Source organism: Poecilia mexicana, unplaced genomic scaffold (genome assembly GCF_051168715.1).
Source record: "Poecilia mexicana isolate PSO_F unplaced genomic scaffold, ASM5116871v1 scaffold_21, whole genome shotgun sequence".
Classification (NCBI taxonomy): Eukaryota; Metazoa; Chordata; class Actinopteri; order Cyprinodontiformes; family Poeciliidae; genus Poecilia; species Poecilia mexicana.
The window spans coordinates 24785877-24801642 of NW_028263390.1; the positions used below are offsets into that span (position 1 = coordinate 24785877).

Below are 15766 nucleotides of genomic sequence, written 5' to 3' on the forward strand. Positions count from 1 at the left end.
AAAGCATTGCACTTCTGCTTTATATGTGCCTTAAGTGAATGATTTACATGTGAAAAGAGGTCCTCACAGAGAAACATAAGACATGGGAATCTAACTTCATGTTGGCCTAACGTGCATGTTTTTGGAGGGAGGGGTTTGACTTGTTTTGGCTCACTCTAATCTTAGCCAACTATTCCAGTAGAGCATGTGGAAAAGAAAATATTTAAATGTAGCTCAGTGTTGTGTGCCTTATGCAAACAGAACAGACAAGCCAAAAGTGTCATTACAAACTAGGTAGATGCAAAACTACTCGGACTGAGCTGGCACAACTTGCCATCATATACATCCTTCCTCCTTTCCCTGCCCCTCCCCTCAGCTCTGTGCTCAATGCCCCCTTTGTTCTCAGCCATGTGGAGAAAACTCTCATGGAATCTGGTGTCAACCTGCACTTAGATCTTCTTTAAACAGTCCTCTAGGGTGATCCAAGCTCCCTGTGTTTTCACTTTTCTCCACTTCAACCTGACAGAGCTTTAAGCAGGTGGGCTGAATAGAGGCATTGGGGGAAGATTACGGTACACGTAGCGCAGAACCTCTTGCCAGACCTGCCACTGTTCTAGGGGGTGGATATGATCAGGACATGATGACACTGGCTTCAAGTGTGACCAGTTTCTTTAAGAGAGTCTGACAGAATTTAACTGGAAGGATGAAGGCTGTGGTCTTCTTCATCAGCATCACTAAGTGTATTGTCAGACCTTATAGACTCGTTTGAATTGGGGACCAAAAATAACACGTTTGTTCTAAAGTGTAGTACACTTTCTCACTGCACTGCGTCAAATGAACCAAACTCTTTGAGCAAACTGTTCCTCTCCATCACCTGTGGGGATACTGCACCAAGAACCACTGAAGGGAACAACGTAAAAACTTCTGAAGAAGCAACTGAGTGCAGCTTCCTTCCTCAGAAAATATAAGCAAAGATGGAGTGGTGTCAGATTTTAACTGGTGGAGGATTTCTCTTTTTTGTTTGGAAAAACGCCACGAGCCATTTCTCCCACTGGTGGTAGATGTGCAGGTTTGTTTTAGTTGCACTTACTCAGAATGCCCTGTGGTTTTGGAGCGGTTTCTGGTCCACTGCAAGGCCTTCTCTGTAGGCCTGAACACTAGCAGAATATATATATATATATATATGTATATATATATATATATATATATATATATATATATATATATATATATATATATATATACAGCCTCAACGGACGATGTGCTCAGCGAATGTCTCAGGCAATGGGGAACAGAGGACGAGGTGCTGGAGGAACCATCATGGGAAGACAAGCCCCTACATGGGATGTACCACCGACAAATAACTGCAGTGGCTGATATCAGGAAATCCTACCAATGGCTGGAGAAAGCTGGACTCAAGGACAGCACAGAGGCCCTCATCCTGGCCGCCCAGGAACAGGCCCTAAACACCAGAGCAATAGAGGCTCAGATCTACCACACCAGACAAGACCCAAGGTGTAGGTTGTGCCAGGAGGCCTCTGAGACAATCCAGCACATAACAGCAGGGTGCAAGATGCTGGCAGGGAAACCCTCAAGCTCCCAGGCCTCTGGTAGAGGACCCGAGCTCAGAGGATGAAAGAGACCACCCGCGGAGGGTGAGAAGGGAATTTTTTTTATTTTTTTAATATATATATATATATATATATATATATACATACATATATATATATATATATATATATAACCTGATTCTTAATGTTTCTTCAATGAAATGTTATTGCTTTACTTTCTATTCTCTATTCTTTTTTTATAACGTTTCTCTTGTATGCGCTGCTTTGTATGTATGGATTATCAGTGTTCCATCCAATCAGATTTCAATATCTGAAACGTAGCTTATTCTGCCCAGAACTTCAAAGCCTGAAAAAAATCTTAGGTATGACAGGTTTGATCGTACCATGTGTGGCATCCAGCCACATGGCAGGAGCATCAAACACCACATGAACTGATTTTACTCAAGAACATTCTGAATACAGACAGAAAACCCTGTAAAACCCCACCATGTGAATTTATCAATCAATCAATCCAATTTTATTTGTATAGCACATTTCAGCAGCAAGGCATTTCAAAGTGCTTTACATAATTCAAATAAAAACAGCATGTGACATTGATTAAACAGTGAGAAAGAGATTTTGAAAAAGATTAAAAAAGATAAAAACATTAGACAGTATGACAGAGAAATAAAAAGAAGTTAACTAGATGAAAAGTAAAGATAAAAACATTGAAGACATCAAAACCCTACTCTAACCCTAATTTAGCCATAAGCAACTCTAAACAGGTGGGTTTTAAGTTGAGATTTAAAGGCACTCAGTGTTTCAGCTGTTTTACAGTTTTCTGGAAGTTTGTTCCACATTTGTGGGGCATAGAAACTGAATGCTGCTTCTCCTCGTTTGGTTCTGGTTCTGGGGATGCAGAGCAGAACCAGAACCAGAAGATCTGAGGGGTCTAGACGGTTGGTACAGCAATAACAGATCTCTAATGTATTGTGGTGCTAAACCATTCAGTGATTTATAAACTAACAGTATTTTAAAGTCTATTCTCTGAGCTACAGGGAGCCAGTGTAGGGACTTTAAAACTGGTGCTATGTGCTCCATCTTCCTGGTTTTAGTGAGAACACGAGCAGCAGCTTCTGGATCAGCTGCAGTTGTTTGATTGATTTGTTAGTCAGACCTGTGAAGACGCTGTTGCAGTAATCAATGCAGCTAAAGATAAACGCATGGATGAGTTTCTCTAGATCTCGCTGAGACATCAGTCCTCTAATCCTGGAGATGTTCTTCAGGTGATAGAAGGCCGACTTTGTGACTGTCTTAATGTGGCTCTGAAAGGTTCAGGTCAGAGTCCATCATTACTCCCAGGTTTCGGGCTGATCACTAGGTTTTAGTTGTAATAACTGAAGCTGAGCATTGATTCTAGTTCGCTCCTCTTTAGGTCCAAAGATAACTTCAGTTTTGTTTCTGTTCAGCTGGAGAAAGTTTTGGTACATCCACACATTTATCTGTTCTAAGCATCTGTTCAGTGATTGGATGGGGTCAGAGTCACCTGGTGACATCATGATGTAGAGCTGTGTATCATCCGCGTAGTTATGGTAGCTAATCTTATTTCCTGCTATAACCTGAGCCAGTGGGAGCATATAAATATTGAATAAGAGGGGTCCTAGGATTGAACCTTGGGGTACCCCACATGTGACCTTTGACCTCTCTGATGAGAAGTTTCCGATTGAAACAAAGAAATCCCTGTTCTTTATGTAAGATTCAAACCAGTGGAGCACTGGACCGTAGAGTCCGACCCAACTCTCCAGTCGATTCAGTAAAATATCGTGGTCAACAGTGTCAAAACTGTTGACACTGAGGTCCAACAGAACCAGCACTGTGGTTCTCCCACAGTCTGTATTTATATGGATGCCATTGAACACTTTGACTAGGCCGTCTCCGTGCTGTGGTGGACACGAAAACCAGACTGGAGGGAGTCAAAGCGATTCATTATTGTTAGGAAGTTATTTAATTGTTTAAAAACTGCTTTTTCAATAACTTTGCTGATGAATGGGAGGTCAGAGGTCGGCCTGTAATTCTGCAGCAGTGATTTGTCCAGATTGTTCTTTTTTATCAGTGGTTTGATAACTGCTGTTTTCAAAGCCTGGGGGAAAACACCTGAAGACAGCGATGAGTTACTATTTGGATCAGATCATTAATAACAGGCAGGACTTTCTTAAAGAAATGTGTGGGTAGGACATCCAGACAGCAGGAACTGGAGCAATTGGCTTATAATTTCTTCTAGGGTTTTATATTGAAGTAGTTGAAATTGGGTCATTTTTCCTGCATTTGTTTTGTTTGGGCACAGCATTGGTACTGGCTTTGGAGTGGATGTGCAGATTAATCCTCTGATCTTTTGAATTTTCTCTGAAAAGTAACTGGAGAACTTGTTGCAGGCATTAGATTGAAGTTCAGGTGGCAGCGTCACAGGAGGATTTGTGAGCCTGTCAACAGTAGCAAATAAAGCTCGAGCATTGTTAAGGTTTTTGTTTGACATCTGCAAAGAAAGCCTCCCTTGCATGTTTTAGTGTTGTGTGATAGTTACGTAGTCTTTCTTTGTAGATGTCATAATAAACGTGCATAATAATAAATTTAGAGTAGACAAACATGGCTGCTGATGTAAAAGCAATGAGAATAGTTCATGGACTTATTTTAAGCAATAAAGACGTAACAAAAAGAAAAAAACATTGGATAAAGGAGTGGGACAGTGAGAGCAGCAGCTCGTCTTTGCTGCACTGATATGGAGATGAGTTGTTCTGTTTTTTTGTCCCATGGGCACAAAATAACAGAATAATTTAACTAATTTTAAAACAAGGCATAGTGAATGTTTTACTAGTCACAATTACTGAAATCCATCTGGCTACGTTCAGTTTCAAGGCTGAATGACTAAAATATTGTTATAGTAAACCAACTTATGTCAAGTTAATGTTAAATAGCTGAAAAGATACTGGATACATCAACTGCATTAGCAATTTTGCTCCAACCCCTCTCCTTGTCATTTCTGTTCTTATTCCTTGCATGAAATGTTGAATAAACATTCACATTGTTTCTGCATATCAACAACAAAGTCCTCCATCGCCAGTGTCCACCAGATTTTCAACTGTTCTCTGTTTGGAATTCCCCTCCATGCTTGCATCACAGTTCTTTCTGATTGGCTACTGTTAAGAAAATAAATTTAAAATATGCTAGTTTTAAAACTTAACATGTCTTGATTGAAATAGCCTAATTATAGTTTTCAGATTAATAACTTATTCTGCCCTATTGACCTTTATGTTGCCTGTAGTTACAGCAGATGGTTTGGTAAGATCTTTGGAACTGCCCTTTTGTCTGTGTAGGAAACAATCAGGAGAAGTTCCAGCTTTTCACACAGATCTGTGAAAAGCCATAAAACAGCAGGAGTTCAGGAGAGTCTCTGCTTTCACTTTGTTTACACAATGGGCACAAATGGGCCGTAACAAATCAGATTTGCTGTTGCAATTCTCCAAAGACGTCTTTGCTTTTCTTTCTTTCTTATTCTTTTCCATTTGTTTCAGGTAAATGAATGTATGTCTCTGTTGTTCTGCAGTTTCTGTTGTAATTTTATGCGTTGTCTTCTATTGGATTAAACTCTGTAATTCTGTGACGTCAACACTCATTGTTGTTTTCTGTGTGGCTACACGCGGCCCGCCGGGAGAACCTGGGATCAGAAGAAGATTGAGCCAGAGAGTTTCTAATCTTCTTCAACACTACCTGTAGAAATGCGGGATATATATTGTACACTGTAGAAATGATGGAAATTTGGCCTACGATAGAGGCCTATAGTCTACCGGGTAACCGACCACCAGTAGACTACATGAAGTAAAAAGTAACCTCTCAATAACCCCCTCTGATGCCAACCAGAGTCAAACTTGGGTTACCCCAACTCATACTGTTTTTCTAGTTCATACGGTACACGGCTTAACCTCGTGGACGCTGTTCTTCCATGGACAATAGACTGTTGTTCTGACAGTCAAAAAGAAGTCAAATATGTTTACATACATACATGTATACCTGTTTTCTTAAATAAAATGTAAAATTAATGCCATGCTGTCATATTTGAAGTTTGTGTACACGCATTTTTGGAAATATGGTAATGTAAGATCATTTTGAATGACAGAATATCCATCGTCTGCCATCAAAATGGTGTGTTTAACACCAGTGAAGGAACTTTTCATGGTATGTTATGATGTAGCCCTATCAGACCAAAGAATGTACATGAATCAACATTATTCCTTAACTTTCTTTCTATATAAAAATCAACACATGTAGATCCACATTCAGATGATGGTTGAAACAACCATCATCGTGTCAGTTATGGTTAAAACCCTAACAGTAATTCAGCATGCAAGTCAACGACCACTTTCAGTTTTCGTTTCAATGTCAGGCTTCAACGTGGATTCAATGTTTGAGAGAATTTGGTTTTTCTGTGTTTATTTAGGTGTCTGTGTTCAATTGCATCTCCTGTTGTCCCATCTACCCTTTGATTGTCCCCAGCTGTCCCTCGTTTCCCTTGATTGCCTTCCTTGTGTATTTAATCCCACCTGTGTTCCCTGCTCCTTGTTGGGTCCTTGTCGAAAGTTGTGTCTATTGTCTCCAGTCTGATCTCAGTTGCTACCAGTGTGAGAGTACTTTGCCATTGCTCACCTGTGCTGCCTGGTTTGTGTGTTTTTTGTATTTTATCATTAAAACCATCATCATTATTCAATAACCTGGGTCCACCGTGTCTACCTCACCATTCTTCAACTGTAAATCATGACAGTTTCTGCCTAACGTTTCACTCATTCTGCCATATGGGTAGCAGAATATGAGCAGATTTATGTGGCCTTCAGATTTGCACAATAAGGTGAAGGAGGTGAGGGAGCTTTATGGATAGGCCTGTCGCAATAAGCAATAAATCATTTAATTGCATGATAAATGAAAATTATCAACCTCACTTTAAAATATCAGCTTTATTGTTTCTTCCTGCCTTTTTCTCTTTCTATTGATGGCACTGAATTAAAAAAGGCTCAACTCTGGTGCCCCCCTTCCTCATTTCCTTAGCGTAAGGGAGGAATGAACTATTGCATCAGCTGGTTGGATATGCCAATCTTCTCTATCAAAATCTAATCTGCACTCTTTTGGTTGATTGTAGTTTTTATTTCTCTTTTAGTTTTTATTCAAGTGCATTTTTTGTTAACAGAGACTGTGACAGCCTCTGTTAACATTGACAGATGTCAATGTTAACAGACATCTGTCAATGATGACAGATGTCTGTCATCATTGACAGACATCTGTCTGTCAATGACAGATGTCATTGACATCTGTGTAGGCACAGACCTACTGGTCTGTGCCTACACAGACCAGTAGGCACAGGTCTGTGCCTACTGTCGCACAGACCTGAATGGTAATCGTTTTTTGTTCATCCTTAGCATTAGTTTACATATTAATTAGTGAATAGTTTAGATTTTTATTTTTAAAAATTATTTTCATTAGCCTGACACTTTAGTTGACTGTTTGCAGTGCACACATTTGGTTAACTTCATCTGTCGGTTCTTTATATTTCTGTTAAATGCAACAAATTAATTTCTTTGTTTTGAGTTACCAGTTTCCTGCTGGAGGGTCACAGAAGAGCTCCAGCTAATGGATGGGAAACCTCCTCAGCGGGTTATTCCATTTGTTTGCCTGGGGAAGAGGAAATTTGGTTTTCTTGAAATTAGTTTGATATTTCTTTAATGTTTCTTCTTTTTGTCAGTTTAGTTCTAATTTAATTTAAAGATTTAGTATTGTGTTGACCAGTATTTGTTTAAGTTCTTGTATGTGTGTCAGCAGTGGTCTGATCAGCCGCTATTAAGTTCCCCTCATGTCTTGTTTGTTAGGTCAGTTTTGTGTTTGAGTTCTTTGTGTTTCTACCTGATTGTAGTTTGTTATGTTGACCTCAGTTTTGGGCCCAATTCATAATTTTTGAATTATTTTTGGACTTTTTGTAATAAATTACAATTATTTTTGGGAATCCATTCAGCTTCTCTCTGGCTGGTTTGTGTAGAACCCTCACAGAGACTGAGAGTCCATTGTATTTTTGATTTTGGTTTTGTTTATTTTGATTACCAGTTGCACTTTTTAAATGTGTCGACTCAGAGCAACGCATTGATAGAGGGAGACGTTCCAGAGCCTCTGGGCCTCCACCTGAAATGCTCTATCACCACAGGTTTTCTAATAAGTTCTGGGTACCGTCAGCAGCATCTGATTAGAAGAGCTCAGAGTCCTAGATGGAGAGAGAGGCTTCAGAAGGTCCAATATATATTTGGGAGCCAAAATTTTAAAACCAAAATTTTAAAATGAGTCCTAAAATACACCAGGAGCCAATGCAGGGAGGCCAGAACAGGAGTTATTTGATCTGTTATGTAGGTTCTAGTTAAAAGTCTCGCTGTAGCATTTTGCACAGACTGAAGGGAAGTCATGGAGGATTTACTTAGACCCACTAAAAGGCCATTACAGTAATCTAAACGAGAAGAAATAAATGCATGGACAGTCATTTCTAATTCCTTCTGTGATAAAATAGCTCGCAGCTTCGAAATATTCCTTAAATTGTAAAAACAGTTGCAAATTAACAGTTTGCAATGATTATCCAAAGACCAACAACTGTCAAAGAGAAAACACAGATTTCTGAGGCTATTTTTATTCAAAGGGTTTAAAAACCCAAGATGCTTCCTGATTTCCGTGATTTTATCATCAAGAGCTACGATAAGCGTCTCAGTCCTGCCTGCATTTAACTGCAGGTGGTTGTCATTCAGCCAAATGTTAATGTCAGACAGGCAATTACTGAGTTCAGTCAATTTATAAAATTCAGAGGATCTCTTATCATCAGCATACGCATGATAAGAGACATTACTGTAGCAATTTAAAATAAAACCTATTGGGCGTATGTACAGTAAAAAGAGGAGTGGGCCCAAAACTGAACCTTGGGGCATCCCACAGGACAGCTGAGCAACATCAGAGTGAACACTGTTCATAAAAACAGGAAAAGACCTGTCAGATAAATAAGAGTTAAACCAGTTTAAAACAGTCAGAAATAACAAAAAGATCTCTTAGTCTGTTGATAAGGACAGTGAGATCCACAGTGTCAAAAGCTGAAATCGCGTCCAGAACAACAAACACAGTGAAGCTTCCAGAATCAGCTGTCATCAACACATCGCTAGAAACTTTTAATAATGCTGTTTCTGTGGAATGCAGTCTACGAAAACCAGATTGAAAACTGTCCATAAGATCATTTTCCTCAAGAAAAGAGTTCAGTTGTTGCGCTACAACCTTCTCAAGGATCTTGGACATAAAAGGAAGTTTAGAGATGGTCTGCAGCTTTCAGGCAGAGAGGAATCCAGGTTGGGCTTTTTTAGCAGAGGACAGACAGCAGCAGTTTTAAAACATTGAGGAACAAATCTGGAACAAAGAGACAAATCTATCAAGCTGACTACACTGGGACTGATGCAATTAAAAAATCTTTAAAAAGAGATGTTGGGAAAATATTGCATTATTATGTCATTACCATTACAACAGTTTAAAATGGTCTTCAAACAATATTGTTTATCGCAATAAGTTTTGAGACAATTAATCGTTCAGAAAAATTTGCTATCATGACAGGCCTTTACAAGAATGGTTTTCCATGGTTGAGCAGCTTCATCCATTTCATACATCACCAAGTGCAATGCAAAGCGTCGGATGCACTGCTGCTTGGACTCTAGAGCAGTGAAGGGCGTTCTCTGGAGTGACGAATTACGCTTCTCCATCTTGCAAATTGATGAGTCTGGGTTTGATGGGTTAGGAGAGAACGGTACTTGTCTGACTGCATTGCACCAAATCTAAAGTTTGGTGGAGGGGGATTATGAGGTGGGATTCGTTTTTCAGGAGCTGGGATTGGCCCCTTAGTTCCAGTGAATGGAATTCTGAATGCTTCAGCAAACCAAGACATTTTGGACAATTTCATGCTCCTAACTTTGTGGGAACAGTTTGGATCTGGCCCCTTCCTCTTCCAACATGACTGCACCAGAGCACAAAGCAACGTCCATAAAGACATAGATGGCAGTGTCAGGTGTGGATGAACTTGCCTGGCTTGCACCTAGTCCTGACCTCAACCTGAAAGAACACCTTTGGGATGAATTAGAATAGAGACTGAGAGCCAGGCCTTCTCGTCCAACATCAGTATGTGACCTCACAAATGTGCTTCTGGAAGAATGGTCAAAAATCCCCACAAACACTCTGAAACCTTGTGGACAGCCTTCCTCAGAAGAGTTGAAGCTGTTCTAGCTGCAAAGGGTGGACCAACGTCATATTGAAATGAATGGGATGTCACTTAAGCTCATATGTGAGTCAAGGGAGGTGGGTGAATATTTTTATTGGCAATATAGTGTATGTTTTTAATCAGGTGTTTACCGGAAAATTCTCTATGCAGTTGGAAAACAGAAACAAAGCAAAAGTTAGAATGATACGCTGCATGAACATCATATATATATATATATATATATATATATATATATATATATATATATATATATATATATATATAATATAAATATAAAACAGCTATGCCTGCAGGAATAATTAGCTGGCCAATGGAGGAGATACAGACCACGGATGGGGCTGTATCTACTAACCACGCTACTAACCATGTAGTAACCACCCAAATCAAGCACTGAGACTGTATGGAAGGAGGCAGAGGACTAGTGAGTGTGAGAGCCACTGTCCAGGATGAAACATCCAAGATCCATAAATACATCAAGGACAAAGCCTCAACGGACGATGTGCTCAGCGAATGTCTCAGGCAATGGGGAACAGAGGACGAGGTGCTGGAGGAACCATCATGGGAAGACAAGCCCCTACATGGGATGTACCACCGACAAATAACTGCAGTGGCTGATATCAGGAAATCCTACCAATGGCTGGAGAAAGCTGGACTCAAGGACAGCACAGAGGCCCTCATCCTGGCCGCCCAGGAACAGGCCCTAAACACCAGAGCAATAGAGGCTCAGATCTACCACACCAGACAAGACCCAAGGTGTAGGTTGTGCCAGGAGGCCCCTGAGACAGTCCAGCACATAACAGCAGGGTACAAGATGCTGGCAGGGAAAGCGTACATGGAACGACATAACCAAGTGGGGGGCATAGTGTACAGGAACATCTGTGCAGAATATGGACTGGAAGCCCCGAGGTCAAAGTGGGGAACAGTGGTGGAGAATGACCGAGCTAAGATCCTGTGGGACTTCCAGATCCAGACAGACAAAATGGTAATAGCGAACCAACCGGACATTGTGGTGGTGAATAAACAACAGAGGAAAGCCGTTGTGGTGGATGTAGCAATACCAAGTGACCACAACATCAGGAAAAAGGAGAAACTGGAGAAATACCAGGGCCTCAGAGAGGAACTGGAGAAGGCCTGGAAGGTGAAGACCACCGTGGTGCCTGTGGTCATCGGGGCCCTCGGGGCAGTCACCCCCAAACTGGAGCAGTGGCTCAAACAGATCCCAGGAACAACATCAGACATCTCAGTTCAGAAATGTGCAGTTCTAGGCACAGCCAAGATACTGGAGGAGAACCTGAAGCTCCCAGACCTCTGGTAGAGAGAGAGAGAGAGAGAGAGAGAGAGAGAGAGAGACCACCCGCGGTGGGTGAGAAGGGGGATTTTATATATATATATATATATATATATATATATATATATATATATATATATATATAGAGAGAGAGAGAGAGAGAGAGAGAGGTAACAGTTTATGGCATGACACTATGTGCCTGGAAAACACATAGTACTGTCCCTTAAAATAATAGCTAGTTAAAGTCTAACCAGCTGTCTAGATGTCTTTATGGTTCTGTCAGCAATGACTCCCTTCTATGATGTGTTGCTTCTGTGCTGGAATTCTTGGCCTCTGTAAATATTTATTAGAGCGATCGTTTGGCTCTGAAATCGGCTCTGCTGAGCAATGAGAGATGGTGGCTCTGGTTCATTGAACCAGCTGAGGGCAATTCCAAGAAAATATGGTGGAAATGTGATTTCTGCCGGTGTTCTATCAGATCATCATATGCTGTCAGAGTAGCATACATGCACATGTACACATGCCTGCGCATTGAGAAGTCTGACCTTCAGATGAGTTGTCAGTTCAGCATATGCGACAGGTTACGATGAAAATAAGTCAATAAACTGTTTTCAATGATAGCTACATAGATATACATGCATTGTCGTGGTTTCAACGTGTATTTAAAGCAGAGACTAACGCTGCAGTCAGCTACAACACACGCCCGTGTAAAACTGGCCTCGATGACGGTCTGACTAGTTAACTGCTAAGACAGGTTGTCATACAGTTGTTAATAACAAAGTGTATGATGATCTACGTCATGATTCTATGTTGCTGATTAAATAAAATCATATGGTAATGACAGCATATTGTCTGACAGATATAGCCATCACTTCGTGCTAAGCGTATGCTGATCTGACAGAACACCACCATTGCTTTTCTGTCAGTGCTGATGACTAGCGTAGGTATAGACTCTAGTCACACCCACTTGAGTAGGTGCTCATTCTACTTGTCAGACAGTACAAGTAGCTTCTTCTCTACTTCAGTGATGTTTACATCGACTCAGCTTTTCATTTCAGGGCAATTATACAGATAAGTGGTGGTGTCAGCTTCATACTGTGGGAATGCAAAGATAATGTGAAGATCGATGAGAGGTTGAGACTGGGTTCGTCTTCCTGTACAACAAAAGAAAAAATATGCAGCTGAAGCAGATGGCATATTTACATCACAGCATTTTCATATTAAAATGAGCTAGTCAAAGTCAAATAAAATTTATTTTGTATTGCACAATTCAGTAACCGGAGCTCAAAGTGCCTTACACAATAAAAACATCATACAGTAAGCAATTATGAAATAGCAGCAAACATTACATATGTTCCTGTTCTTGTAAATCAAAACAAATAGGTTTTTATCCTTGATTTAAAGGAATTCAGCCATTTTGCAGTTTTCTGGGAGGTTGTTCCAGATTCTGGTGCATAGAAGTTGAATGCTGATTCTCTATGTCTGCTCTGCATGCCCAGAACCAGAAGACCTGAAAGGTCTGGAAGGTTGGATGAGTCCCTTTAGATCTTAAACCTGGAATGTCCTTCAGGTGATTGAAGGCTGACTTTGTAACTGTATTTATGAATTTCTGAAGGCTCAGGTCTGAGTTCATCACTACACCCAAGAATGAGCGAAAAATTCCTTCTCCAGATGTGAAAAGCTGGTAGAGACAAACCCCCAAAAGACAAAAAGTGTTGAGTCAAGGGGACTTGATACAGATGCATGCCACCCTTTTTTTTCATATGTAAATAATTTAGAAAACCATACATATTTTTCCACTTCACTAGTACATTTAACTTTATTCAAACCTGAGTAACATTGTAACATGACAAAATGTGAAGGTATTCAAAAGGTGTGAATAGTTTTGCAAGGCTCTCATCCTAGAGACATTGTTGTGGTTCCTTCTACTTGCTGCTGAGAGCATGGTCCCTATGAGACAGCTGAAATGAAACGGTGCTTTGTCCTTCTGAATCTGCAGGTGGCGTATTTTGGAGATAGCATGAGGTCAGACATATTCCCTGCCACCACCTTTGGGAAGTGGGAGACTGTGATGATAGTGGAAGAAATGGAGGGAGAGGGCATTCCGAAGAGTGACGCAGCATTGTCCAACAAGACTCAGGTGGAGCCGCAGGAGAAAAGGGGAAAATTTGAGGTAAGTTTGATGACTGAGGAAACCGTTTCCATTTAGCAACCATTGTTCTTTCAGACCCTGCCCCCTGTTTGAAAATCTCCATAAAATGAATGTTGCTGAAAATGTGTAAAACAAATGGAAATTAACCACATAGAAGAAAAACTTTTACAGAGTGCAGCCTTTTGTGTCACACAGCAGCAGATATTAATCAACAGAGTTCCGATTTGCAGAATGAAAAGTCAGCACAAATGTGGCAGATGAAGGCTTGAGTTTCCTATTTTTCCTCTGCATCACAATCTTATGTGTCACTGTGTGTCTGATTTAGAGAGAAAGTCACATTCAGCTCCATTAGGGTTGACCCAACTGACCATCCATTTCATGAGAAAAATGCAGCGGCAGCACATTGGGCAACCTCAGCATTCCCCTTTAACTTGTGATTTTTGTGTTTCAGTTGCACAACCTGACCCTGAAAACAAAGAAAAATGTAACCTTTTTCATTACAACATACAGTTGGGTAGGAAAAAAAAAGTTTGACAGCAAACACTGCAGGTCAGCATACATGACAGAAACATGTTATGTATGGTGGTGGATCAGTGAGGCTGAGGTCCTCTTCCTCACTGATATTTCAGTCCTGTAAAAGAGGCAGTTCAAAGGGCTTTACATCATAAAAACATGCAAAGAAAAATACAAAGATGTAGAAAATACAGTCAACAATTGTCAGGTGCAGTCATTACACATCAAAATGTTGATTGTTTCATTGATAATGTTTCAAAAGCAACTCTAAACAGGTGGGTTTTAGGGTATATTTAAAAGCATTCAGTGTTTCAGCTGTTCTGCAGTTTTCTGGGAGTTTGTTCAGGATTTGTGGTGCATAGAAGCTGAATGCTGCTTCTCCATATTTGGTTCTGATTCTGGGGACACGGAGCAGACCACAACCAGAACCAGGACCAGAAGATCTGAGAGGTCTGGAAGGTTGATACAACAGCAGATCTTTTATGTATTGTGGTGCTAACACAGCCATTCAGCAGGGGCGCCGCCAGGAATCTTGGGCCCCCTGACAAAAAATTTGTTTCTTCCCCCGCCCCCTGCACAGCTGCTGTTAGAATTTTTTGAGTCTATTTGACCCATAAAAAGTGTCACAATTTTAAAGGCTTCCATCTGCCTTGCTTTCTTTGGTTCAATACTGATAATTAGCACAATATTTACTGCTCATGAATTTAACATCCAACAGTCCACATCCAGTATGCAAGTAGGTTGCTTAAATTTTTTATTAGTTTTAGATACTGAAATGTCTCCCCATCAGCAACAGTCAAAAGCAACATGCAAAATACACATGAAGCAATCCAGACTTCTCAAAAATGTTATGTAGTTGCATTTTATTCAGGCTGCAGTACATAACTTTAATAAAAAATATGTTTTCTCCATATTTGTTAAAGCTGTCACCATGTCGTAGCAGTTTGTTATGAGACAGATAATCTGTGAAAACAATCAATCTCCTCCATCTCTTTCCTGAATTACTGGTTAAAGTAATGAACCATTCTGACCAGAACTAGTAGGACGCTCTTAGCGCTCTCAATTAGCCTCATTGACTCACTGTGCTAAAGGTGGAGAAACAACTTATCATTACAAGAAACCATTTATCTGCTGTCATTGGTAGCTATGCTAACTAAACTGAGCATTCACAGTTTGAATCTGCACAGCTCTGTGCTATGCTAGCTGCAGCACGGCACAAATCAAGAGGGAGGAAGGATGAGCAGCACCACATGAGATTGTGATTGACAGCACTAAAACTCTCCTGCCTCTGATTGGTTGTTTCTAGCACTGAGAGAAGGCAGAGGAAATAGATTTTTCACAGATTACCTCTCATACCATACTGTCAAAACATAATGACAGTTTTAAAACATATGTGAAAAAAAATATTTATATAAAAGTGACATACTGCAGCTTTTATTTCACTCAGGAGAGGACGGGTCAGGAGGGACGTGGGTTAGAGCTGCTGATGACCGACTCATCTGTTGCTAAGTGGTAAAAGGTACAAGGGACAAGTTCAATATATGAATGTGTTGGTAATTGTTTTCCTTAATTCATTAAATGCTAGTGAAAAGGAGGCAACAAGTAGTTTGTAGCTAAGCTAATTATGCTAAATGGTTGATAATCTCACACTGTCTACTCACGTCTCTTGGAGAAAAACTGGGATATAAATTAACACTCTTGCCTTTTTCTCTCTCTTCCTCTTATTTTTCATTTTTTTGAAAATCTGATTTTATAACTTTCTTAGAACCATAGTAACTGCCACAATCGTTCTTGTCTTCCACTGTCTGCTGCTAACAGCGACTCTCTGAAGCGCTCCAAGCAGGAACGAACCATTTAACACAGATAAGGGGGTTCAGGGCAAATATGGATGTGTGTTTTTATCTGGGAGTGGGAACATAAAATTTTTACTGCTAAAAACAATCTTTGAAAATACAATA

The 15766-nt window shown here is 40.3% G+C and overlaps 1 protein-coding gene across 2 annotated transcripts in view; it reads left to right on the forward strand.

Moving 5' to 3' along the window:
* Window positions 1-15766, forward strand: part of nt5dc1 (5'-nucleotidase domain containing 1) — a 163770-nt gene that overhangs the window by 130631 nt on the left and 17373 nt on the right. For both annotated transcript variants that reach the window (XM_088002201.1, XM_088002202.1), the window contains exon 10: window positions 13143-13316. In XM_088002201.1, coding sequence (XP_087858327.1) covers window positions 13143-13316 — 174 coding nt within the window. The remainder of the gene's footprint in view (window positions 1-13142; window positions 13317-15766) is intronic.